We start from the raw sequence: 25004 nt of genomic DNA, 5'->3' as shown, positions 1-25004 counted from the left end.
GTTAGCTATACTGTTAAAAACACTCATACGTTGACCATTAAGTGCATAATTGGGAGTGAAAAGGTTATGTTTGACAAACCTGTGTGGGTGCGGATATGCTGCACGTAGTTGTTCTTACGGTCCGAGAAATAGCAGCACTGGTTGCAGGTGAAGAGCTTACTGGGGAAATGGTTCCTGAGGTGCTTCCTCCAGTGGTACTGACTGACAGTGGTATACGTGCAGATGGTGCATTTATAGACCCTCTGGTCGTCACCCTCCTTCTCGTGGTGCTTGAGGTGAGCCATGTAATGGTCGTAGCGGTTGGTGTTGTAGCCGCAGCGCTCACAGCGGATCACCCCTTTGTTGTTGGCCCCGCCATCACCGCTCTCCGATTCTTGAACTGGTCCCGCCAAAGTCTCTTTTGCCCGTGCCTTATCCCCCTCCACGCGTTTCACCACGATCATCCTATTGGCGCTGTGGATTTGGATGTGGGTTACAAATTCCTCCTCGCGCTGGGCCTGGTAGTTGCAGGGTTTACAGAAGAAGGGTTTCTTCTTCTTAGCTGACTCCATGATCATGCCCAGAGGGGTAGAAGGGGTAAATGGGATGGGAGGGCTAGAAGGACGCTGTTCAGAGGGTTTGGACAGGTCCATCCCTTCTTCCTCTTCATCATTATCAATCTCCTCAACCTGGGCAATGCCAGCCTGTGGAGACTCTGGGTAGTCTACAATACACATCTCTCTCTCATGGCTATCGTAACTGTACCTGATGATGTTCTCGTCTTCACTATCGGAGTAACTGCCGACGGTTTGAAGCTCCATCATCTCCTTCCCTTCTGTTGGATTTTCACAGGCTACGTTGGCGAGCATGACCAGCTGCGGGGCCGGCAGCTCATTGTGTGGAAGCTCAGCCAACCCCTGGGCATCCTCCACCATGGGCATGCCAGCTGAGGTGGAGTACATGACCAAGCCCATTGGATACACCGTCTGAGAAGCCATGCTGGGAGGGCTGTGGCTGTGGGGGAGGAGAGCAGAACCAGAGATCATGATCATTGCTCAAACAACTTCAAATAAGATATGTTAAATTACGTTTGTTTTCATTTCAGAACTAAAAATGTTGTAGTCACAGAGAGTATGAGTTTTAACAGGCCTTTAATTCTGGCCTTCATCAATCTTTTGAACATGTTTATCACATAGGCCACTCGGTCCCACGTCATCAAAATTATATGGCTTAAAAGTTTTCCAAGCAACTACCAACCAGGGACATTCCATGTAAGGTAATGTCACTGTTCCTTCTCTGAATTAGTCATTTGGTATTTATATCATGGTCGGAAAGCGCAGGATGTTTTTATAATAATCCAGGAATGGTGGACACAAGAAAGAAAAAAACTAATGTAATCAATCCAAGTGTCAAAATAGATAAAAGGAAAGTATGATAAACCTATACAATTTCATCACGTCATTGATTCCTTATCTGGATTTCTTCATGTCTTCATGCGGTCTGCTGTGCATATAGATGTGATGTACCAGTATGTGACTATAACAGATGACAATGTTGTATGTATTCTTACATTTGTAAGAAAGGATATTTATCCAGACTATTTCATTCTTAAAATGTAATCAGTTAAGAAAACAAAAACAAGAGTTATTTCCCATAAATATATATTTAAATGTTTAACAGAATACTACCAAGAATATCCCACCACTTCAAAATGTATGTTTCATAACTTAATTGTGGGCCTGCTTCATGTATTTTACTATGACACAGTGCCTTGTGAAACCCCATAGTCTCCTAGGCCTGTGTTTGCATGCACAGAAATGTGTGTTCGGCCATTTTGAAACAGCACCACCAACTTGGTCGACAGCGCCCAAAAACTACAGTAGCCTGCCCTACATTCTAACTAGTATGCAGAGAAAATAAGAAAGAGGTGGAAATAGAAAAACACAATTACGAAATGGGTTGTATGATCTCAATGCTAAACAAAATATATAGCTAGCATTGACCTAAATGGTAATAATGACCAAACACTTACACCTTTTTTTTGTCTTTACTTTCTAACTATGAGCAAAAGTGTGTAGACATACTTTGTAACATTGCTGGTATGGAAATAATCACTTGCAAAATAACATGTATTTGACTGAGTTATTGTCTATGTATAGTTGTAAACAAGAACTAGACCTCAACAATAAAAAGCGGAAAGTTGCAACAAAAAAAGCTACAGTAAAGACAAGACAATTATTTCACTTCGTTGACAAATGGATCGATTGTAGTTAAAACTAACTTTTACCAACAATAGTATTCCACATATCGCCATGCAAGCTTGCAGAGAATGTCGCTGTCCAGCAAGGCCCTCAAAACTTCACTCGGAAAACTTGTTTTACGGAAGAGCAAACTCCGAACAAAACAAGGTCGTTAACTTGTAAAATCTTGAAAAAATGTAGAGATAGTGTGTTATTAGTTTTATTAAAAAAAATATATATATATATATATATATATCATAAATAAAGTTTGGCGTGCAAACACTACGAAAGTTTAGAACAGCGTATGTTAGCCATGGTCCTGATCTTCGTGCTGAAATCAGCCCTGGACAGCGCCTCCCTCTTTCAGCAACCTCCACACAGCCTCCATTTTCAAAAATGTTCGTCAAAGTTAGTTTGTTTCACAAATTCAAACAATAGACAACAAATCTGTTAATTCCTAAATTACACACAACTCACCGTATATCTGTATCCACTCCTTGTCGGTATTCGGTCAATATTATCGAAGAACTAGTACACAAACTATTGACGGAAGAAGTTTCCAAACATTCCTACACAGGCTGGCTTCGTCTGTTTGCAGGGATGGCTGACGTCAGCGCGAGCTCCTGTTTCTGCCCCGGGCTTCTTCTTTCCAAATACCAACGTTCCAAATGGTCATACAATCTAGCAATCGGGTTATTATTATTATGCATTATTAGTTGACTTATTTTCATTTAGAAAAGTTTTCGGCAAAAAATGTATTCCTCTGTATATATATATATACTACCGGTCAAAAGTTTGGACACACCTACTCATTCAAGGGTTTTTCTTTATTTTTACTATTTTCTAAACAAATCAAAATATATTTTATATTTGAGATTCTTCAAATAGCCACCCTTTGCCTTAATGACAGCTTTGCACACTCTTGGCATTCTCTCAACCAGCTTCACCTGGAATGCTTTTCCAACAGTCTTGAAGGAGGCTGCTTTTCCTTCACTCTGCCATCCAACTCATTACAAACCATCTCAATTGTACATATTACTTCAACTACCTCAACTAGCAGGTGCCCCCGCACATTGACTCTGCACCGGTACCCCCCTGTATATATAGCCTCCCTACTGTTATTTTATTTTACTTCTGCTCTTTTTTTCTCAACACTTTTTTGTTGTTTTATTCTACTTTTTTATTTAAAATAAATGCACTGTTGGTTAAGGGCTGTAAGTAAGCATTTCACTGTAATGTCTGCACCTGTTGTATTTGGCGCATGTGGCCAATACAATTTGATTTGATTTGATTTGAATTGGGTTGAGGTCGGGGGATTGTGGAGGCCAGGTCATCTGATGCAGCACTCTATCACTCTCCTTCTTGGTAAAATAGCCCTTACACCGCCTGGAGTTGTGTTGGGTTATTGTCCTGTTGAAAAACAAATGATAGTCCTACTAAGACCAAACCAGATGGGATGGCATATTACATTTACATTTGAGTCATTTAGCAGACGCTCTTATCCAGAGCGACTTACAGTTAGTGAGTGCATCGCTGCAGAATGCTGTGGTAGACATGCTGGTTAAGTGTGCCTTGAATTCTAAATAAATCACAGACAGTGTCACCAGCAAAGCACCCCCACACCATAACACCTCCTCCTCCATTCATTTCGGTGGGAACTACACATGCAGAGATCATCCGTTCACCCACATCGCGTCTCACAAAGACACGGCGGTTGGAACCAAAAATCTCCAATTTCGACTCCAGATGAAAGGACATATTTCCATCGGTCTAATGTCCGTTGCTCGTGTTTCTTGGCCCAAGCAAGTCTCTTCTTCTCATTGGTGTCCTTTAGTAGCGGTTTCTTTGCAGCAAATCGACCATGAAGGCCTGATTCACACCGTCCCCTCTGAACCGTTGATGTTGAGATGTGTCTGTGACTTGAACTCTGTGAAGCATTTATTTGGGCTGCAATTTCTGAGGCTGGTAACTCTAATGAACTTATCCTCTGCAGCAGAAGTAAATCTGGGTCTTCCATTCCTGTGGCGGTCCTCATGAGAGCCTGTTTCATCATAGCGCTTGATAGTTTTTGCGACTGCACTTGAAGAAACTTTCAAAGTTCTTGAAATGTTCCGTATTGACTGACCTTCATGTCTTAAAGTAATGATGGACTGTCGTTTCTCTTTGCTTATTTGAGCTGTTCTTGCCATAATATGGACTTGGTATTTTACTAAATAGGGCTATCTTCTGTATACCCCCCCTACCTTGTCACAACACAACTGATTGGCTCAAACGCGTTAAGAAGGAAAGAAATTCCACAAATGAACTTTTAAGAAGGCACACCTGTTAATTGAAATGCATTCCAGGGGACTACCTCATGAGGCTGGTTGAGAGAATGCCAAGAGTGTGCAAAACTGTCATCAAGGCAAAGGGTGGCTGTTAGAATAATCTCAAATATAACATATATTCTGATTTGTTTAACACTTTTTTGGTTAATGCATGATTCCATATGTGTCATTTCATCATTTTGATGTCTTCACTATTATTCTACAATGTAAAAAATAGTGAAAATAAAGAAAAACCCTTGAATGAGTAGGTGTGTCCAAACTTTTGACTGGTAGTGTGTATACACTGCTCAAAAAAATATAGGGAACACTTAAACAACACGTCTGCTAAATGGCATATTATTATTATTATTATTACAATGTAACTCCAAGTCAATCACACTTCTGTGAAATCAAACTGTCCACTTAGGAAGCAACACTGATTGACAATACATTTCACATGCTGTTGTACAAATGGAATAGACAACAGGTGGAAATGATAGGCAATTAGCAAGACACCCCCAATAAAGGAGTGGTTCTGCAGGTGGTGACCACAGACCACTTCTCAGTTCCTATGCTTCCTGGCTGATGTTTTGGTCACTTTTGAATGCTGGCGGTGCTTTCACTCTAGTGGTAGCATGAGACGGAGTCTACAACCCACACAAGTGGCTCAGGTAGTGCAGCTCATCCAGGATGGCACACCAATGCGAGCTGTGGCAAGAAGGTTTGCTGTGTCTGTCAGCATAGTGTCCAGAGCATGGAGGCGCTACCAGGAGACAGGCCAGTACATCAGGAGACGTGGAGGAGGCCGTAGGAGGGCAACAACCCAGCAGCAGGACCGCTACCTCCGCCTTTGTGCAAGGAGGAGCAGGAGGAGCACTGCCAGAGCCCTGCAAAATGACCTCCAGCAGGCCACAAATGTGCATGTGTCTGCTCAAACGTCAGAAACAGACTCCATGAGGGTGGTATGAGGGCCCGACTTCCACAGGTGGGGGTTGTGTTTACAGCCCAACACCGTGCAGGACGTTTGGCATTTGCCAGAGAACACCAAGATTGGCAAATTCGCCACTGGCGCCCTGTGCTCTTCACAGATGAAAGCAGGTTCACACTGAGCACATGTGACAGACGTGACAGAGTCTGGAGACGCCGTAGAGAACGTTCTGCTGCCTGCAACACCCTCCAGCATGACCAGTTTGGCGGTGGGTTAGTCATGGAGTGGGGTGGCATTTCTTTGGGGGGGTCGCACAGCCCTCCATGTGCTCGCCAGAGGTAGCCTGACTGCCATTAGGTACCGAGATGAGATCCTCATTAAAAAAAAATGTTTTAGTCATTTAGCAGACGCTCTTATCCAGAGCGACTTACATGAGCAATTAATCCTCAGACCCCTTGTGAGACCATATGCTGGTGCGGTTGGCCCTGGGTTCCTCCTAATGCAAGACAATGCTAGACCTCATGTGGCTGGAGTATGTCAGCAGTTCCTGCAAGAGGAAGGCATTGATGCTATGGACTGGCCCGCCCGTTCCCCAGACCTGAATCCAATTGAGCACATCTGGGACATCATGTTTCGCTCCATCCACCAACGCCACGTTGCATGCTGAAAGACCCAGCCACGTTTCATCTTCAATGCCCTTGCTGATGGAAGGAGGTTTTCACTCAAAATCTCACGATACATGGCCCCATTCATTCTTTCCTTTACACGGATCAGTCGTCCTGGTCCCTTTGCAGAAAAACAGCCCCAAAGCATGATGTTTCCACCCCCATGCTTCACAGCAGGTATGGTGTTCTTTGGATGCAACTCAGCATTCTTTGTCCTCCAAACACGACGAGTTGAGTTTTTACCAAAAAGTTCTATTTTGGTTTCATCTGACCATATGACATTCTCCCAATCCTCTTCTGGATCATCCAAATGCACTCTAGCAAACTTCAGACGGGCCTGGACATGTACTGGCTTAAGCAGGGGGACACGTCTGGCACTGCAGGATTTGAGTCCCTGGCGGCGTAGTGTGTTACTGATGGTAGGCTTTGTTACTTTGGTCCCAGCACTCTGCAGGTCATTCACTAGGTCCCCCCGTGTGGTTCTGGGATTTTTGCTCACCGTTCTTGTGATCATTTTGACCCCACGGGGTGAGATCTTGCGTGGAGCCCCAGATCGAGGGAGATTATCAGTGGTCTTGTATGTCTTCCATTTCCTAATAATTGCTCCCCACAGTTGATTTCTTCAAACCAAGCTGCTTACCTATTGCAGATTCAGTCTTCCCAGCCTGGTGCAGGTCTACAATTTTGTTTCTGGTGTCCTTTGACAGCTCTTTGGTCTTGGCCATAGTGGAGTTTGGAGTGTGACTGTTTGAGGTTGTGGACAGGTGTCTTTATACTGATAACAAGTTCAAACAGGTGCCATTAATACAGGTAACGAGTGGGGGACAGAGGAGCCTCTTAAAGAAGAAGTTACAGGTCTGTGAGAGCCAGAAATCTTGCTTGTTTGTAGGTGACCAAATACTTATTTTCCACCATAATTTGCAAATAAATTCATAAAAAATCCTACAATGTGATCTTCTGAAAAAAAAAAGATTTTTTTTTCTCATTTTGTCTGTCATAGTTGACGTGTACCTATGATGAAAATTACAGGCCTCTCTCATCTTTTTAAGTGGGAGAACATGCACAATTGGTGGCTGACTAAATACTTTTTCCCCCACTGTATATATATATATAAATTATTACACTGGGGGGCTAATTAGCTATCTAGAATGCTCCGAACACCTGCGTGTAATGGAAGAAGGCCGCCAGAAATGTGTTGTCACTGAAAAATACTGTCGGCTGCAACTGTGATAAAGCTGGTTAAAACATTGTACAGTAAGTGTATATTTATCATTTGTGAAATTATTTTGATGTGATATGAAAGTAAAGGGATTTATTGAGAATCAATTCATGTTTAGATGGAGTATTTGGCTGTTTTGCCTTCCAGAGCCAGTCTACCTCTGAAAATAATATGTAAAGTCCTTGGACCTTAAGGAGTAACGGTAGGCTCCTTAAGAGTGCATCTTGGGCTATATACACTGTCTACTGCTATACACATCATTCCCAATAATACAATCATGTAACATTATAATTAAATATAAAGAAAATTTCACAAGTCAAAGTACAACAATTTATGCATAATTCATTAGTGTTTTAAATCTTCACATTGTCCGCTTCACAACAAAAAGTTAACAGCTCCAGTACCCTGTTAATGCCACATAATCAGATGGTCTCATGATTTAATTCACCATACCTGGGTTGGCTGGCATGGTTATTTCCCCAAAACAGTCCTGAATTCTTTTTTACATTATGTGTAATATATACATACAGAATGTGTAGTTATTCGATCAGTGTAATCTTGCCAAGAAAAAGGTAAAGATCTTCATGTTTCAGTGTTTTATTACCAGGTATACTGGGGAAAGCCCACACTGACCATGGGAAAAGAGCTATTGCATAAATCCCACAATGAAGGTTTGATTGAATTCTGTCCACACCAAAATGATATAATACCTGGATGGGATGGCTCAACGGATGCCCATCCTTCTGTGTGACCTCTGTAAATGGGGAATGTGTCAGAGGATCTACCAGGCCTAAATGCAAAAAAAAACAAAAAAAACATGAGACCAACCCACACAGACTGCATTCTCCAGTCCACAGTGTACTGCTGCACAAAAACTCACTTGGATTTGTTGGGTCCATGGTTTGGGCCAAAGCCTTTTGGAGCATGCCAGGAAGCAAGCTCTAGTCTGGGCATACACATGCCCTCACTTGTGAAACTGGGTCTTTGCAACTGTCTAGTCATGGGTCTGTTGCAAATAGAGACAGCTTTTCAGCTTGATGAAAGTGTTATAAACAACTCAAGGCCTCCAGGTCATGAATTACACCAGAAGCATAGGTAGTTACCTTGTGGGAGTTTGCCTGTAACAAATGTAATTGACACAAACCAGCTGGTCATGATCGAATTATTCAGTCACCAGATAAAAAGCAAACATTTTTGCAAACACGAAATTCAATAGTAACATAATTATCATGGACAGAATGTATCACAATGTATCGCCGTCTGCCACTGGATAGCGCTCGTGCGTTATATTTGACATGGGGACACTGCCTCAGTCAACATTTTACCAAAGATTGTTATAACTAAATCAAGATTAACCACATCCTGTAGTTTCATATCGAAACAAATGAGTCATAGTAGGCAGAACAAGCAAGGTGGGCAGGGCCAAGCACGAGCTAGAGATATCCTATTGGTGTGTTCTAACAAGTATTTGCATATTTCTGTTAAGGAACGCCTACTCTGCGAAGTGCGCGTGTGCAATAACGCAATTCGCCTTTGCGCCCCTTCTAAACAACGCAATTTTTTAAGCTTTGGAAAAGGGTACAGTCTACAAAACTTAGTCCACTCTGTTCGTAACATATTATAGTTTGGGGAACAGAAAACAGTATTGAGATCAAATGTTTTATCGATGAGGAAATTAACAGAATGTCGGACAAAATCCATCTAGTTCCATCTTCTCCCACTGCCGGACACTGGGCTTCCTCTCACTATCATATTTGGTAGTGAGTGGAAACGCCAAGCGGATGCGTCACATTTATACATCAGGTGAAATATCCGTTTCACGCAATGGAATTTTTATGCAGACTTGATAAAAAAAATGTTTGCGCTTGATTAATCCAAATAATTGAGGTCACATATACTTTGATGTCATTGTCCAATGAAATAAAGCCTGCTCTTAATTTAGTGCCCCATTTGAAATCATTGTCACTAACAGACTGAACGTTTCATATTAAAAGGGATAATAACATAAAACCAAATATACACTAAATAAACAGCTTAATAACTTTCTACCACATGTTGTTATTTATTTACACTGACAATTGAATTTCATAGTTTTTTTTTATTTCCTTCTGTTAAACAAAGAAAAAAGTGAAGAAAGACCAACTTCAATTAATCAGTGCATATATATAAAGGAAAACCAACCAGGAATAATTGCAAGCGTATCCGGAGTGGAGCAGCGGTCTACGGCATTGCATCTCAGTGCTAGAGCTACCCCAGCCAAACCAGGCTGTATCACAATCCGGCGGTGATTGGGAGTCCCGGTGAAAGGCCGTCATTGTAAATAAGAATTTGTTCGTAACTGACTTGCGTAGTTAAATAAAGGTTAAAAATATACATCATAGCAGTACTACAAGCACTTTATTACCAGGGATGTATTAATTACGTCTTCCATCTGAAACCGTTTAGCGTTTAATACCCCAGTATCTCTATTTGCACATCATCTTTTGCACATCTATCATTCCAGTATTATACGAAATTGTAACTATTTTGCACTATGGCCTATTTATTGCCTTACCTCCATAACTTACTACATTCGCACACACTGTATATATATTTTCTATTGTATTTTTGACTTTATGTTTTGTTTACCCCATATGTAACTCTGTGTTGTTGTTTTTATCGCACTGCTTTGCTTTATCTTGGCCAGGTCGCAGTTGTACATGAGAACTTGTTCTCAACTGGCTTACCTGGTTAAATAAAGGTGAAATAAAAAAATAACCAAACGGAAGCAAACAAAGCGAACGAAACGGGGCGGGACCTAAATTAATTTGTCCAATAGAAACTCTCGTTTTAGTTGCAAAACGTTTTCCTTTTGGAGTAAACGGTTTCTGGTGGAAAAAACGTTTTGTAACAGAATAGGCGTAACGTCATCTAACTATACGCACACGCTGTTCGTCATAGCGCAGACTCCTCCCTCCTGCAGCTCATTTGAAAGATGTCACTTGAACCAGCTACTAACTTCTGTTAAGGTCTCCACAAGGAAATGGCTGAGGGATTACGTATTTTTTTCTCTCCAAATTGTACAGCTCTGACGTTACTTCGTTGATCATGGACGCTAATATTTTAAATACACTAGCATTATACCATCGGATATGTGTGTTTAATTTAGTTTAGTCGAAGTCAATTTGGCCAACAAAACGGGAAATTAATCATTCGGAGAATCTCACCTCCTCGGACATGCTGCTGGAATTCTTCGCTGCCGTTAGTTTACTACCTAGCGATAACACCGGTTATCGCCAGTTAGCTAAATGATTTGTTAAAGTAATTTGGGACAGTTAGTAGTGATAGCTGGTATTAACTTGAGGGAGGCTTTTTACAACAATAACTTATTTATTGGACGGAATACGACTAAAGTACAAGGTAAAGGATAAAACGGGCAACTTTTTCTTGAAGTTGTCTCGAGCGAAAATGAAATTTTACCATAGTTAGCATCTAACTAGCAAATTAGCTAACAGTAGCTAGTTGACAGTGACATCAGTGGAAATTGGGTATGGTGTTGCAACGTTGTAACGTTAACGTTACCTACTTTAGATTTGTTTATCCATATAACTAGCTACAGTAGCTAATTTAGCATAGCAAGCTAATGATGCGGGATTCAAACGTGAATTTCAGTGTTCTCCATAGAACTTGCAAATTGGTCGTCCTTCTATGTTTTCTCCATATTTCGGTGACTTTAATTTTTTACATGAGGTCGTTAGATATTCCATTTGCGTTTGCACAAAATCAGCAAGCACACACAGCAAAAAAGCATGACCAAACTACATCAAAGGACACCGTACCTGACGTGGTTGAAACGAACCGCTTTTCTGTAGACAACATGCCACCTAACGTTACATTCACCAAATACCTTGGAAAATGTCCTGACACATCACCACTGCTTGGTAAGTAGCTATGAATGTGTTGCCAAAACTAACAAAGAGTCGATGGCAACTAATATTTAATCAACATTGCATAATCAATATCTCTGACGTACAATGTAGCCTCACTGGGACATTGTATAGTCATATGATGCCTGGTGGGTAGTCTTGCCAAAAGTGGCACAGTCATTCATCTGCTCTGATGAGGAATGAGTAGAGCTTGTATTACATTTGTCTCATTAATCTGTAGCCTAATGCAAGCTCCAAGTATAACCAGTTAGCCTCCAGTCGATTTCTTAGTTATTTTATGACCCCTTCCTTAACCTGTAGGGTTTGGTATTTCACTTATTCATACAATAGGTCTATCTATGGCCACACGCCCACACCCTTATATTATTAATGCATAGCATAGGTCTACTGCTAGTGGTATTGGATGAGCAGCTTTTCTTATTTCCACACAGGTTTGTTGTTGTTGTTCAGTGGCCTTCTCCCTTAGCCCAGGTTTAAAAAATATGTTTATGCAGCTGTGGCCCTAGCTGATCTGTCCCTCTGCCACAAAACCCTGACTGCTCCACAGGTGGGAGTCAGTGGATTAAAGTGGTGTGCACATTCTCCCCTCAGCTGACTTGGAGATTTAATTGAAAATCAACGCAGTCTTGCAGTCTACTGTAGCTACTTGTGTAAGCCACTGGCATATAGGAGCCACACTATTGTGTCTTTTAATAATAAAACAGCTGAGAGGTCATTGTCAGGAGAAAAAGCATTAGCTGAAAACAGGAGATTGTAGAACTAGGCTAGATTTCCTTGCAATAGTATATTAGGCCTACGATATTAACAGATTTTACTTGCTATTTCTACTGAATCATCAGTTATCAGGTCTGACAAAAATGTATAAGACTTCTCCTCTCTCCCGTTCTCGTCCAGTGGGCCCACTGCGAATTGAGTTCTCCAACCCAGTCAGCCTGGATGTGGTGAGGAAGGAGAACCCAAATCTTCAGAATGGGGGGCGCTTCAAGCCCAAAGACTGTGTGGCCCTCCAGAAGGTGGCCATCATCATCCCTTTTCGCAACCGCGACGAGCATCTCAAGTTCTGGCTGTACTACCTCCATCCCATCCTTCAGCGTCAGCAGCTGGACTACGGCATCTACGTTATCAACCAGGTGGGTCCCTCCCGGCCCCTGTCTGCTCTCTGTCTGCCTGTGTGGAGTAGTTGGTAGTGCTGAGCGATTATTGGAATTCCATTTAGTGAAACAATTTTTCTGTGAACTCAATGCGCACATCTCACTGTTTCTCTAGAGATAAATCTGATCGAGCCTGAACTGTGCAATGTAGTAGGCAGTTGTAGTTTCCAACAGGCCACTATTCTACATAGTTTAGAGCATAAAACATGGTAACTAACTACAATGACCATAATCCATTGTGCATCTACTTGTCCGGTCTGTGTTTCTTTTACGATTGATTGGTAGTTGGTATTCAGCAGTCATAAAAGTATGCCTAGCCTAGCCTAGCCTAGGCTATGTAAAAAGAAAGTGAGGGAGCTTTTACTGTAATTCTGTTGCCAAACTTTCTTTCCAGTAAATATTTATTTTATTGTGCACATTTTTCTAAGTAGTCATTGTGCATGGAGTTGTATGGTTTGTTAAACTTTAAATTAAAGTGAAAGACTGAGTCTCGTGTGTAATTCCGTTAACGTGGAATTGTCCATATGTCTGTTTTCTATAAAGGAATTTCTTGCTTTACAGTCAAGAGAAAAATTAGGCTAGCGTCCAAATAACTCTTGCCTCCCTTCTTTAAAGAACTCCTACAATTCGCAGTAGGCCTAATGATTTGTGTTCCCGTATACGGGGAAGAAATCAGATCTTGCAACATAGTGCCAGCATTTGTCTCTGCATCTGTTCTTTGTCCATCAGCAATTTCCTTTATTTATTCATGGTGTTTGCACAACTAAGAGACTATCATGCTCTCTATCGTCAAACTAGCACTGAACACCAATGGACGTGGCACAGAAATAGACAGTGGCTTTCAGACGTGGCCATCTCTGTCACTTTAAAGACCTGAGAGAACAATCCTGTCTGGAATGCTCTTTTTATCCTCACTCATTCCTGTTTCTTTTCATCAAGAAATAAAAAGCTTTATTTTATGTACACAAAGGTATAGAGTTGGTTACAGATAACTAATGGAATAATTCAACAAGGGTTGTACTTAAACTTGAATGCACAACATTTGGGGAGCCTGGCCTGGGTACAAAATGTCCTGTCTTTTCCAGATGTAAAAATAGTCAGTAGGCCTAATTTGGGCTTTTTATTATGATCATGTAGGCCTAGTTTATTGTTTAGCGCATGTAGTTACACTACATGACCAAAAGTATGTGGACACCTGCTCTTCAAACATCTAATTCCAAAATCATGGGCATTAATATGGAGTTGGTCCCCCCCCCCCCTTTTGCTGCAATAACAGCTTCCACTCCTCTGGGAAGGCTTTCCACTAGATGTTGGAACATTGCTGCATTGCCACAAGAACATTAGTGAGGTCGGGCACTGATGTTGGGCGATTAGGCCTGGCTCGCAGTCGGCGTTCCAATTCATCCCAAAGGTGTTCGATGGGGTTGAGGTCAGGGCTCTGTGCAGGCCAGTCAAGTTCTTCCACACCGATCTCGACAAACCATTTCTGTATGGACCTCACTTTGTGCACCGGGGCATTGTCATGCTGAAACAGGAAAGGGCCTTCCCCAAACTGTTGCCACAAAGTTGGAAGCACAGAATCGTCTAGAATGTCATTGTGTCATAATGTATGCACCCATGACTGTAAGTCGCTTTGGATAAAAGCGTCTGCTAAATGGCATTTATTATTATTATTATTATTATTATTATTATTATTATTATATTATTGTATGCTGTAGCATTAAGATTTCCCTTCACTGGAACTAAGGGGCCTAGCCCGAACCATGAAAAACAGCCCCAGACCATTATTCCTCCTCCACCAAACTTTACAGTTGGCACTATGCATTGGGGCAGGTAGCGTTCTCCTGGCATCCGCCAAACCCAGATTTGTCCGTTGGACTGCCAGATGGTGAAGCGTGATTCATCACTCCAGAGAATGCGTTTCCACTGCTCCAGAGTCCAGTGGCAGCGAGCTTTACCACACTCCAGCTGACGCTTAGCATTGCACATGGTGATCTTAGGCTTGTGTGCGGCTACTCAGCCATGGAAACCCATTTCATGAAGCTCCCGACGAACAGTTCTTGTGCTGACGTTGCTTCCAGAGGCAGTTTGGAACTCTATAGTGAGTGTTGCAATCGAGGATAGACGATTTTACGCGCATCAGCACTCGGCGGTCCCATTCTGTGAGCTTGTGTGGCCTACCACTTCGCGGCTGAGCCGTTGTTGCTCATAGACACTTCCACTTCACAATAACAGCACTTACAGTTGACCGGAGCAGCTCTAGCAGGGCAGAAATTTGACGAACTGACTTGTTGGGAAGGTGGCATTCTATGACGGTGCCATGTTGAAAGTCACTGAGCTCTTCAGGAAGGCCATTCTACTGCCAATGTGTGTCTATGGAGATTGCATGGCTGTGTGCTTGATTTTATACACCTGTCAGCAATGGGTGTGGCTGAAATAGACTAATCCATTAATTTGAAGGGTTGTCCACATACTTTTGGCCGTTTAGTGTATCTAGATGGCTACTAGACAAAACATTTGATTGAAAACAGACAAGTTGACCATAGACATCACGTCATTTGGATGCGTGCCGATGACTAGTGATCATGATAAGCACTTAGTTCCACAACAAGTTGGCTACTCTGTTTTGACAACTAACCTAGCTACAAACTGGCCAGTGTTGGTTGGTCGTTATCAATAGCAATCATTAGCCTGAGTGGTGACACCTAAAACACTTTGGTTTCATGAAGTGAGCCTTTCCTGCCTAAAATGAGGTTCTATCTCCCCATCTCTCACTGACTATCTCCCAATTTGTAGAAATCCCTAGAAACATGAGGCCACAGGCAAATGGGCAGAAACTCGTTTTGTCACGTTTTTTGTGTGTGAAGTGATGCTGCAAGTAGTTAGACTGAATTCTCACAGGTGTGGGGATTTACTGACTTATGGGAATACTAGAGTTGGCCTCGAATGTATTTGGAAATCAATCTGGCAAAAGGACAAACTGTAGTATGAATGCCACTGCACAGCCCAGAGTTGACAAGGTGAAAATGTATTAGTTATTGTGTCATCTAATCCCATTTCACGCAAAGGCTGACCTGAACGTAGGATAACGATTATCCATTCTTCTCAATATCCTTCAAGTCATCAACACTGTCTGGGATAAAGCAAAGTAACTTCTGAAAATGTATTGACAATCTATTCCTTTTTGTTAAAAAAGCTTATCAGATCGGTGTAGTTCAATGGTCCTTTTAATGATTCTTTACAGATGTAGGCGCTATTGGCACTTGCGAGGCCAGTACTGGGTTTCAGCTTGAAGGCGTAATTGACTTCTCTTTCAGGTCTCATGCCAGGACATGAGTCTGTTGCCTCCCACCCACTAACAGGTAAAGTGTGGGAACCCAGCATGTTGTAGGGTAAAGTGAACGCCACACATAGGCTATACACAGCAAATACATGGTTCTATTTGTACATATAACCTTCTTTTTTTTTTTGTAGAGTATACTCCACTCCAGTCTCCAGCACAAGTAGCAAATTGGTTCAAGACGTTGGCCTAGGTGGTGTCCATTGCATAGAAAAGTAGCTTTAATGGCTGCTATTATACTAATGGGCCAATCAGACTTGTTCCATAGACAAGCCTAGCTATTGCTAGAGGGCCCTTCAATGCTGTTAAACACAATTATGAGGTCTTTGTTGAAATTCTACTCAGTCTTTCTGTTTCTCTCTTCTCTCCTATTTCTCCTAGCCTTTCCTATTCTTTCCTCCCTTATTTTATTTCCTCCTCCTTTCCCTGCCCCCTTGCTCAAACCGCCGTCCTTTTGCATGTCAGGCGTATCTGGCCATTGGCTGTGGTCGCTGGATGAGGTGAGACCGGCCCCCTGCTTGCTCTGGCCAATTGCGTGATCCCATGGGCTGAGGGGTTCTACTGGTAATATGGGATTCTTTTCTCTCTATCTCATTGAATTAGAGATCTATTTTGGTCTCATGCTGTCTTCTTCACTTGCTTGTTTCCATCTTTGCAAATGATCCACACCCTGTATACAGATGAAGCTGTAATGCACTGGAGGAGAGAGGGATGCATCACTTGGTGGAAGAAAAAAAACACACACACTCTCATAAACACACTCACAGACCTCCTTAGCGGATATAATTTTTCAGACCGTAGCCGATGTCAATACGTTAATTTCAATCAGTGTACATGTCTGTCTCATATCACCACAATGTGCAACATGACATGTGACTGACAGCAAAGTGCTTCAGCAGAGAACAATACTGAACATTGAATCAATTGTCCAAGGGTTGGACCTCCTCTTCAGATGACTTGAACTTCCCAGACCCTCTTCCTCGTTTACCTTTTCTTTTTAGATGAATTTTCTTTTTTCTTTTTTTATTAAAACACTAGCCACACTATTCTTTAATTTGAGAACCACAGTCCTTGTTATGATTGCATGTTATTAGGAGGAGAATCTGCCTCCATTTGAATATTTTAGCCAATTTTGGTTCTATGGGTATTCAAGCTGATCTTTTTCAGGAGGACCATCAGATAAAGCCAGTGATATATGAGACGTGTCCATTGAAAGTCACTCCGCCCACATTGAAGGCACATTGACACAGAACACGATGCTCCCGTTCTTTTGCCAAAGGACACCGCACAGAGAATCATCCCAGGACACTGAAGTACATTAGACCTGGTAATTGACCATGTATTCAGTCTGAGAACACAAAAAGAGAATCAAAATACCCACCCAACAAGTAGTGGATGACATACCATAAGAGCCTAGAATATGGTGGTTTAACAGAGGATTAAGTATAAAGCCTGTACAGACTACAATATGATATTCTGTTGTTCAATCCCCCAAATTTAAGGATATTTTGTTCCCTGTTCTTTCATTAAGCTAGGCCCATGATTATAAGATGAGGACTGCTGAAACCGGATACTGAGGAAAAGTACGCTACTGCTTTAAGAGTTTCGAAATGGGAAATGGTTGTCTCCCAGATGACCTATCCATGTTCTTCAGCATTCCTTTGTTTTGAGTCATAATAATTATCCTACACCTGGGGAAAAAAACCTCTCCTTCCCATTACAGAGTTCTGTCTCTATTTACATTCACTCTACATAAAGCGCTCACGATCCATAAGTTAAAGTGCCACTGACACGTTTTTAGCACTATTAAATATTATTAGAATCTGTTCATATACACCCTTGAAAATGCCTAGCATAACAGCTACATGGAGTCACATTAAAGAGCTGGGCCTGCAAAGCTTTGATGACACTGCATCAGCAACACAACATGAATTTCAAGTTTGTAAGTACCTGCACTCCTGATTTTAAGAGTAAACGCATGTTTTCCAGCAAACAAGAAGATGCCTACACAATGTCATCAAAGACAAACGACTCCAAGTCATGTACTGTATACACCAATGTTTTCAGTTGTCCAAACCTTCAAGTCTAGTAGTTTTGTCTCATTTTCAGTGTAGGATGTTTGTAGCATCTAGTGCTCAGTCTCTGACATGTTTTTATTCCCGATCACATTATAATAGATAGCCCTCTGGATGGTTTAGTTTAGCCTTGATTCTGGTGTGCACTTTAGTCCCATTAGACATGGGTGGCCAACCAACCAATGAGGACAAGAGTTGCTTACTCCTGTCTAGACCCTCAAAAATAAGTATTTAGTTTTACACGATTCACCTTTTAATTCTAACCCATATTCCCTCCATTCACTCTCTAGGACGGTGATGAGATCTTTAACCGCGCCAAGCTCCTCAACATTGGCTACATGGAGGCCCTGAAGGAGTACGACTATGGCTGCTTTGTGTTCAGCGATGTGGACCTCATCCCCATGGACGACCGCAACACCTACAAGTGCTTCAGCCAGCCCAGGCACCTGTCTGTCTCCATGGATAAGTTTGGCTTCAGGTAAGTCAACCCTTCCCACAGATGACCAGGCATTCTCTCCAGTCCACTGCGCTTTCAGCCTCTCCCCAGTCCACTGCGCAGACATAGGACAGACACAAATGTGCATTCACATGGTCAAAGGCACACACACTGAACTCATTTAGTAGGAGTGTCCATATAAAAGCTTGAAGTGCACCTGTGGATTGATTCCATGATGTTCTATCCGTGTCCGTGTCACTCACTTTAACCAATTAACTGCTGAATTACCACTGCTGTTACAGAGGGCTAACAGTTGACTTTGCTTGATGCTGCCTATTGAAAATTGACTTTGTTGTCTTTTGTTTTGTTGTTGAGTTTCTGGGTCTGCCTGTCTTTACCTCAGTAGCTGTCTATAGGTGTTTGCTGTAGGCAGTTCAAACCAAGCCATTCACTGGGTTTGTGATGGAGTCAGTATTACTAATGAAGGGAACTACAACTTTCCCCAATGGGGTGGGGATGTAATTATGAAGGATGCCAACAGCATAGGTGAAGGATATCTTATGGTGGCTAATGATTGCCTTCTTCCTTATTGATCACGACTGATCCAAACCAGGTTCTGTTAAAGATTAGCCAAGAATTAGGCTAGAAAGATTAGACTGTGTAAAGTGTCACATGCCAAAGGAATGCCATATTATTAAGTTTCTCCCTATTACATGCACAAAGGCTTGTTTCTCCTTACCTCTGTCGGTAAGACAAGCAAGCATTTAAATCGCTAATGCAGAAGGTGGTGTTGGAAAGAGCTTGGCATGAAATTTGAATTAGGCGCTAAATTTAGCTACACTAGTTGTAAACTGTCCCTCATTTGTATTTATTATGGATCCCCATTAGCTGCTGGGACATTATTTGCCTCGAGTCATGTGTGTTGAATAGCCTGCCTATAGACTTACAACGTGCTCACATGAGCAGGACTGGCTTCAAAGGTCTGCTGTCAGAATGGCTTAAATGTTAATCATTTTAGCCTTAGGTGGCAATGCTGTTAGTGCCACAAGGTTTTGAACTGTTTTCTGCTTTGTTTTCTGACTATAGAGGAGGAAGTGGGGTCCAGTGACCTGTAGAGCAAACTCCAGTTGGTTTAGCTGTTGCTCTACACGTGTAACACGTCAGACAGGGAGGGGTTATGTGAGGCTACAAACTGTCTTTGTCTGTGTGTTTGATAAAGGGATTTGGGAGCTTCTCTTCTGATACACAGCTCTGGGCCTACACAGCTGTAGGCCTTATGCTCGGCTAGGCACTGATCTACAGTCAGTTTGCTTCCGTTGTCTGCTTCTGATTTAAGATTTAGATTGGTAAGGTAAGCTGGTCCCAGATGTGACATCATAGTGCAGAGTGCCCCCTGTGTACAGGTCATAGAACAGGTCTCTCAGCTTGTAACTGGGCTTTTATGGGCATCCTGTCACCGAACTCTTCCCTGTGTTGCACACAAAACACCTTGTGTCCTGTCACTGTGTGTCATGTTCCTCCTGGGGCATGCAGCTCACAGAGCATCTGGATGCAATATCCAGCAGGATTTGGGCAGGGAAGCCCGGCTCAAGGAGAGACGCCAAGCTCCCCTTGTTCGGTAATTTGTTCGGTGACTAAATCCCACAATGGATTAATGTTTTTTTTTCTTAATTGTGGCGACTTTTCCAATGTTTGCCATGGGATTTAAAGAATAGCATTATAGTCAAGGATAACTTGTAGAGCATCCAAAATCAACAAGAAAATGAGGCAAGGCTAAACCAGGGGGCCTCAGTCTCTCAGCTACACGTGGCCCTACAGTACACAGTGTACAGACAGCCAGCATGTAATTTACAGAAGGCAGTGACACATGGAGGAAGTGGGTTTTTCTGCAGCACCTCATCTTCTAGGCAGATGCTTCTTCTTTCCTGGAACGTAAGCCACTGACTGCAGTTTATGTTGGGCCCGAAGTCCTTGATCCCTTCCTTCATTTGAGAGTTGTTTAAACTCTAATAAACAAATTCAAGTTTCTCCATATATTTATTTTTCTTTCTCTGTATCTCTCTCTCTCGCTCTCTCAGGTTGCCGTACAACCAGTACTTTGGAGGCGTGTCATCAATGAGCAAGGAGCAGTTCCTCAAGATCAACGGCTTCCCCAACAACTACTGGGGCTGGGGAGGGGAGGATGACGACATTTACAACAGGTCAGAGTCCGCACAGCCACTCTCAGACCAACGTCTGTGGCGTATTAGGACTCCGTGTAAAAGTCAGGAGCAGGACAGCAAGAAATACGACTCCAAAAAAATGCATATTTGTTGGGTAAAGTGATAGCGAAGGTTTCACATGAAAAGGTTTCCTTGTTCAATGTTGAAGCCCCATCACATGTTGAAACTCCATCACATAGTAACATAGGCCTAATACTTGTCACTCGTCAGTGTGGGTTGTGTTTTTAGCCCTACTTTTTGCATTGTTCCAACTTGCCCCTGAGGGTGCCCTTGTATACCACTACCACCATTTGCTATTGAAGGAAATGTATCAGTTAGTAGCCTATTAGCCTCCGTTTTAGCAGAGGAGCTTTCACAAGCAGATGGGACACCCAAACAAACTTCTAATTTGTGAGTGGTATGTATCCTGTCTCTGAGACACTCCCTGAACACTCCCTCCAGCCATCTCCAGTGGTCCTGCCTGTTTCTCCAGTGGTCCTGCCTGGGAGGCTGTTTATGTTGTCAGGGCAAATTCCAGCTGTCTGACTGCTTGCTTCTGTCTGAGATAGGAGGAGGGGGAGGGGGGGGAGGGGGTTGAACGTGTTATGGCTCTGTCAGACCCAGTCTGACATCATTTCCTGAAATAAGAGGAATAGGGTACTTTGCAGGGGTTGGAACCATAATTATTTTCCAATTGTTTTGTTCTGAACAGAAACACAATTGTTTTTGTTCTGTTCCAACCAACAAAATATAGTTCTGAACCGGTTCGAACCAAAAACAAGTACCGGTTAATACTATTCCTTTTTTAACCTGTGAAAACAACCGTTTTTTACATTTAGCTCATTCAATTAGTTCACCAATCAGTGTGGATAGAGCAGGCAAGCTAGTTGATTACATGCATGATGGACAGACAAGTATAGCCTATGGCTCAGGACGCAGATGGGGAGAGATGGTTGAGGAGGAGGCTTGAAGCGCTGGGCATCTTGTTATGACATTCATTATCTGAATTAGGTCCACAGAATTATACCTAGGAGGAGCGGCTTCTATGGAGGAACTTTGAATGTCCTTTGAGCTAGCTAGCTAACAAGCTTGAGCAGAGCGGCACCAGAATTAAAAACACGTCTTACCTTTTTGTAGTTAAATCCAACGTGAAACGTGATAACTAGGCCTGTATTATCCTCAACTAGCATTGAAGAAGTTAATCCATTCTTCTCTAGCGAATAAAAAATCTCTCTCCCCATCTTCTTAATCACGCTTGTAACATCAGTACATTAGCCTATGCATCGCCGGGGGAGGCTAGGGCAGGTAGCCTGAACACATACACACTGGCAAAGATTTACAGCTTGCAGGTAGACCCTGGAATAAGTTTGGGCTTTGCATTGGCGCTTTTTCTTTTTTTTTCTGGAATGTAAAATAACGTTATTAACTGGTTCCCATGCTTTTAAAATAACGGTTCTGTTCCGGAACAGTCTTTGTCTAACTTGACATACAGTATCTACTGTTGCTTTGCTGGATTTGGCATTAAATTAGCTCTACAAAACATATACTGTGCCTTGTTAACTTGTGTCTTTGAGGCATGTGTAACCCTATAGGTAAACTATAGACCAGCCAAACTGAACATTGTCTCCAGAACTGAATTATAGATGAACTCCACACATACTGGTGAATGCCCAACAGTACAAGGTGTTAAGATGTGTTTTTGTCTCTTCTGCTTTACGTAGCTCTTAGTAGGGGATGGTTTATGATTCACCTTATCCATTTTGATCAACTATGGCAGACTGGCCGTTTCCAGAGACGCTCAATCTTATTCACGGCGTTCGGGAAGCTTTTATAGCTGTGTCACTGAGCCCAGCTACACAAATGTGACCTGTTATTTAATAAGCAAGGCCAATTTGCATCTTCCACAGAGGCAACTGAATGAAAACCAAATAACCTGTTTTACTCCCTTTCACATCTATCCTACTTTTTATTTGACCTATTTTATGTTTATTTCACTAGTGTAAAAAAAACAGGCGCAGATCTTCTCCTCGGGAGTAAAACCTTTTTGTAACTGCGATCCAGTGTTTTAGTTAGACGGGTTCTGACTCATGTTGCTGCTGTGTTTTAACAGGCTGAGCTCCAAGGGGATGACCATCTCACGGCCCAGCGGCGCCGTGGGGAAATGCAGGATGATCCGCCACAACCGGGACGGTGGGAACGAAGACAACCCTCAGAGGTGAGGTTCCCCCTTGTGAACAGGACTCCTGCACGATGCTCTCAGGGGCGGTGTTTCAAACTATAATGGTACCCCTCTGTCTTCGTTCACTCCCGTTCACATGAATATAGCCAAACTGGATTTGATAGAAGTAAGCAATTGGTCCACCTAGTTTCAGCTATATTGCTTTCACCTATCCAGCTCTGTCTGATCTGTAAAGGAGAGCAGAAGGGAGAGGGAACAGAAGGTGTGCACAGCTGAACCCTCCCAGGCTCTCCTTTCCCGCTTCACACAAGGATCTAGTCACTCACTACTGTTCCCCTTGATGTCATTTCTCACTAACGCTGGCTGACTTTCTGAGCTCGGACATTGTTCTCCGTACCTAAGCAAACTTAATAGAATATTACAAGTCTGGGAAAACATTGGCGTGAAATGTGGTCGAAGCCACACTGATAAGCCACTTAATTCATCATGTCTATTGAAATCACTATGTACATATTACATTACAATGTATAATGGATTACTTTTCCCTATAGTACTTTGATTTGTTTGATTGTCGTGTATTTCTTTCTTGTTATCGTGTTTAATCAAGTAGTGTTTACTCAAGCGACGGTTGTTGTGAAATCCAAAGGAGGTGTTTGCCGTAGGCTACACCTTAAACTAAATAAAAAAGACATGGTTCCTAAACCACGTCATTGAATTGTGGTTGAACTGTGGTTTTTCGTTCCAGGTTCGACCGCATCGCCCACACCAGGGAGACGATGAACAAAGACGGCATCAAAACCCTGTCGTATAAAGTGGTCAAAGTGGAGAAGGATCAATTATATACCAAAATCACTGTGGACGTGGGGAAAAAATGACTCGGAAAGCCAATAAAAACATGAACAGCCTTGACAACCAATTTGTGGCTGTGGTGGATGCAGTAACCAAATGTGCCTTGATAAATTATGATATATGCCTTGGACTCTTTGGACTACAGAGAATGACTGATCTGATTAGCAAACAAATGTTCCCTTTATTTTCGGCCTTTGCACATCCGATGGTGAATTGAACTGGGATTCCAGCGTTTTCTTCATAGGATCCATAAATCATTGACACCAGGAATGACCGTTGACATTCAGCACATTGACACACTCTTGGTGTCCTATTGGGCTGGTACGCCCCCCACTCTCTTTCTGAAGACGGCTGCTGAGATTAAGTCCTTTGTGAGCCATTTTGTCTTGAGGGGAGGTTGTGAAATGTTTAATTGATCGTCCTATGCATCGGGGACTCTCAAATAGTTAATTTTGTCATATGCCTATCTCTTTGTAGTACTGTTGATGTTGTCTTTTGGGTTCATATTGGGATCATTTTAGTTTTCTGTCACTTTCGGGGGATTTCTTGCTATTCCTTTTGATGCCTCTGCTGATCGAGCGGGGTTTCAACCCATCCAATGCCAAGAGCTCAGGCCAAAGATGGAACTCTACAATTTGAAGTTCAATAATAAACCAAGTCACTTTTTTTTGTTCAAAGACAACCAAACAACTATCTTGAAAGATTTTTGTACTTTGGGATATGTTCAAAACCTTTTGATGGAGCATCAAAGGGCCTAGAACTCCAAAAACAGGTTGTTGAAAAGGCCAAATCCCATTATATTTATATTCTAATTCTCACCACTAAGGGGTCCTTAAGGGTATTTTAACTATGTGAAAAGCTCTATCTTGAAAGTGTATCCGCTGAAGCTCCCTTCCCTGTGAAGAGCACCATTCCAGGTAGCTTATAAGGAGGCCTCTTCCTGGTGGAAAAGAGGTACCTGAATGTATTTGCCTGGTGGTGTTGAGAGTGTGTGCCCTGAGGTAAAATGCTACCATTCTGTTGTCTGTCACAAGTGTCTGGTGTTCTACCTGGTCTAAGACAGGGGGTTCTACGCAGAATAATAATCCTATTGTAGTCAGTGTATGTCTAACGAAGTGTAAAGGTTAGAAAAACAAGCATTTTGCATCCTCAATACGTAGTAATCAAACACCCTCAAAGACATCAGCATGTTCTTAAACTGGACGGTCACCATGTCCTCCTCACAGGTCCTTAAAGATCCTCATATACAGTGAAAACGACTCAAGATTGTGAGCTTTGGGGCATGACATTGCACAAGTAAAGTTAGTAACTCAATCTTATTGAGGAAAAAAGCCATTGAGATTTCTGACTTGTGACTGGATAGAGCAGATTAATTGTGCTGTCCATACTTAGGCTTACATGTTTGCCATTCCTCTCCTGACTGCTTCTTAATTATATCAGTGCTGGTGTCTGGAGAGACTATGAAATGACTGCAATTTCTGCCTTACCGAAATAAACTTGAAAATATCTA

The 25004-nt window shown here is 42.3% G+C and overlaps 2 protein-coding genes across 5 annotated transcripts in view; one reads left to right on the top strand and one right to left on the bottom strand.

Annotated features, from left to right (window-relative positions):
• Window positions 1-11235, bottom strand: part of LOC121541947 (RE1-silencing transcription factor) — a 16612-nt gene extending 5377 nt beyond the window's left edge. Inside the window, exons 1-5 of one of the 4 annotated variants that reach the window (XM_041851353.1) lie at window positions 11156-11210; window positions 8441-8455; window positions 8218-8343; window positions 8048-8127; window positions 80-993 (exon numbers count right to left, since the gene is read on the bottom strand). In XM_041851353.1, coding sequence (XP_041707287.1) covers window positions 80-977 — 898 coding nt within the window. In that variant the 5' untranslated portion in view covers window positions 978-993; window positions 8048-8127; window positions 8218-8343; window positions 8441-8455; window positions 11156-11210. Of the gene's footprint in view, window positions 1-79; window positions 994-2266; window positions 3033-8047; window positions 8128-8217; window positions 8456-11155 lie in introns of those variants that run through there. The other 3 variants (XM_045207548.1, XM_041851367.2, XM_041851360.1) reach the window with 3 other exon arrangements.
• Window positions 10066-25004, top strand: LOC121541962 (beta-1,4-galactosyltransferase 1). The gene is made up of 6 exons (XM_041851377.2): window positions 10066-11257; window positions 12158-12393; window positions 18120-18307; window positions 20344-20466; window positions 22577-22681; window positions 23391-25004. The coding sequence occupies exons 1-6, from the start codon at window positions 10960-10962 to the stop codon at window positions 23518-23520; spliced, it is 1080 nt and encodes a 359-aa protein (XP_041707311.1). The 5' UTR covers window positions 10066-10959; the 3' UTR covers window positions 23521-25004.

The sequence above is a fragment of the Coregonus clupeaformis genome, chromosome 3 (genome assembly GCF_020615455.1).
Source record: "Coregonus clupeaformis isolate EN_2021a chromosome 3, ASM2061545v1, whole genome shotgun sequence".
Classification (NCBI taxonomy): Eukaryota; Metazoa; Chordata; class Actinopteri; order Salmoniformes; family Salmonidae; genus Coregonus; species Coregonus clupeaformis.
This window is presented reverse-complemented; position numbering and strand designations above follow the sequence as displayed.

Excerpts from the sequence above, each read along its gene's own strand:
- LOC121541962 (XM_041851377.2), top strand. The coding sequence starts at position 10,960 with ATGATGCGGGATTCAAACGTGAATTTCAGTGTTCTCCATAGAACTTGC. Across the intron at positions 18,308-20,343 it reads ATGGATAAGTTTGGCTTCAG|GTTGCCGTACAACCAGTACT; the intron begins GTAAGTCAACCC and ends TCGCTCTCTCAG. Across the intron at positions 22,682-23,390 it reads AACGAAGACAACCCTCAGAG|GTTCGACCGCATCGCCCACA; the intron begins GTGAGGTTCCCC and ends TTTTCGTTCCAG.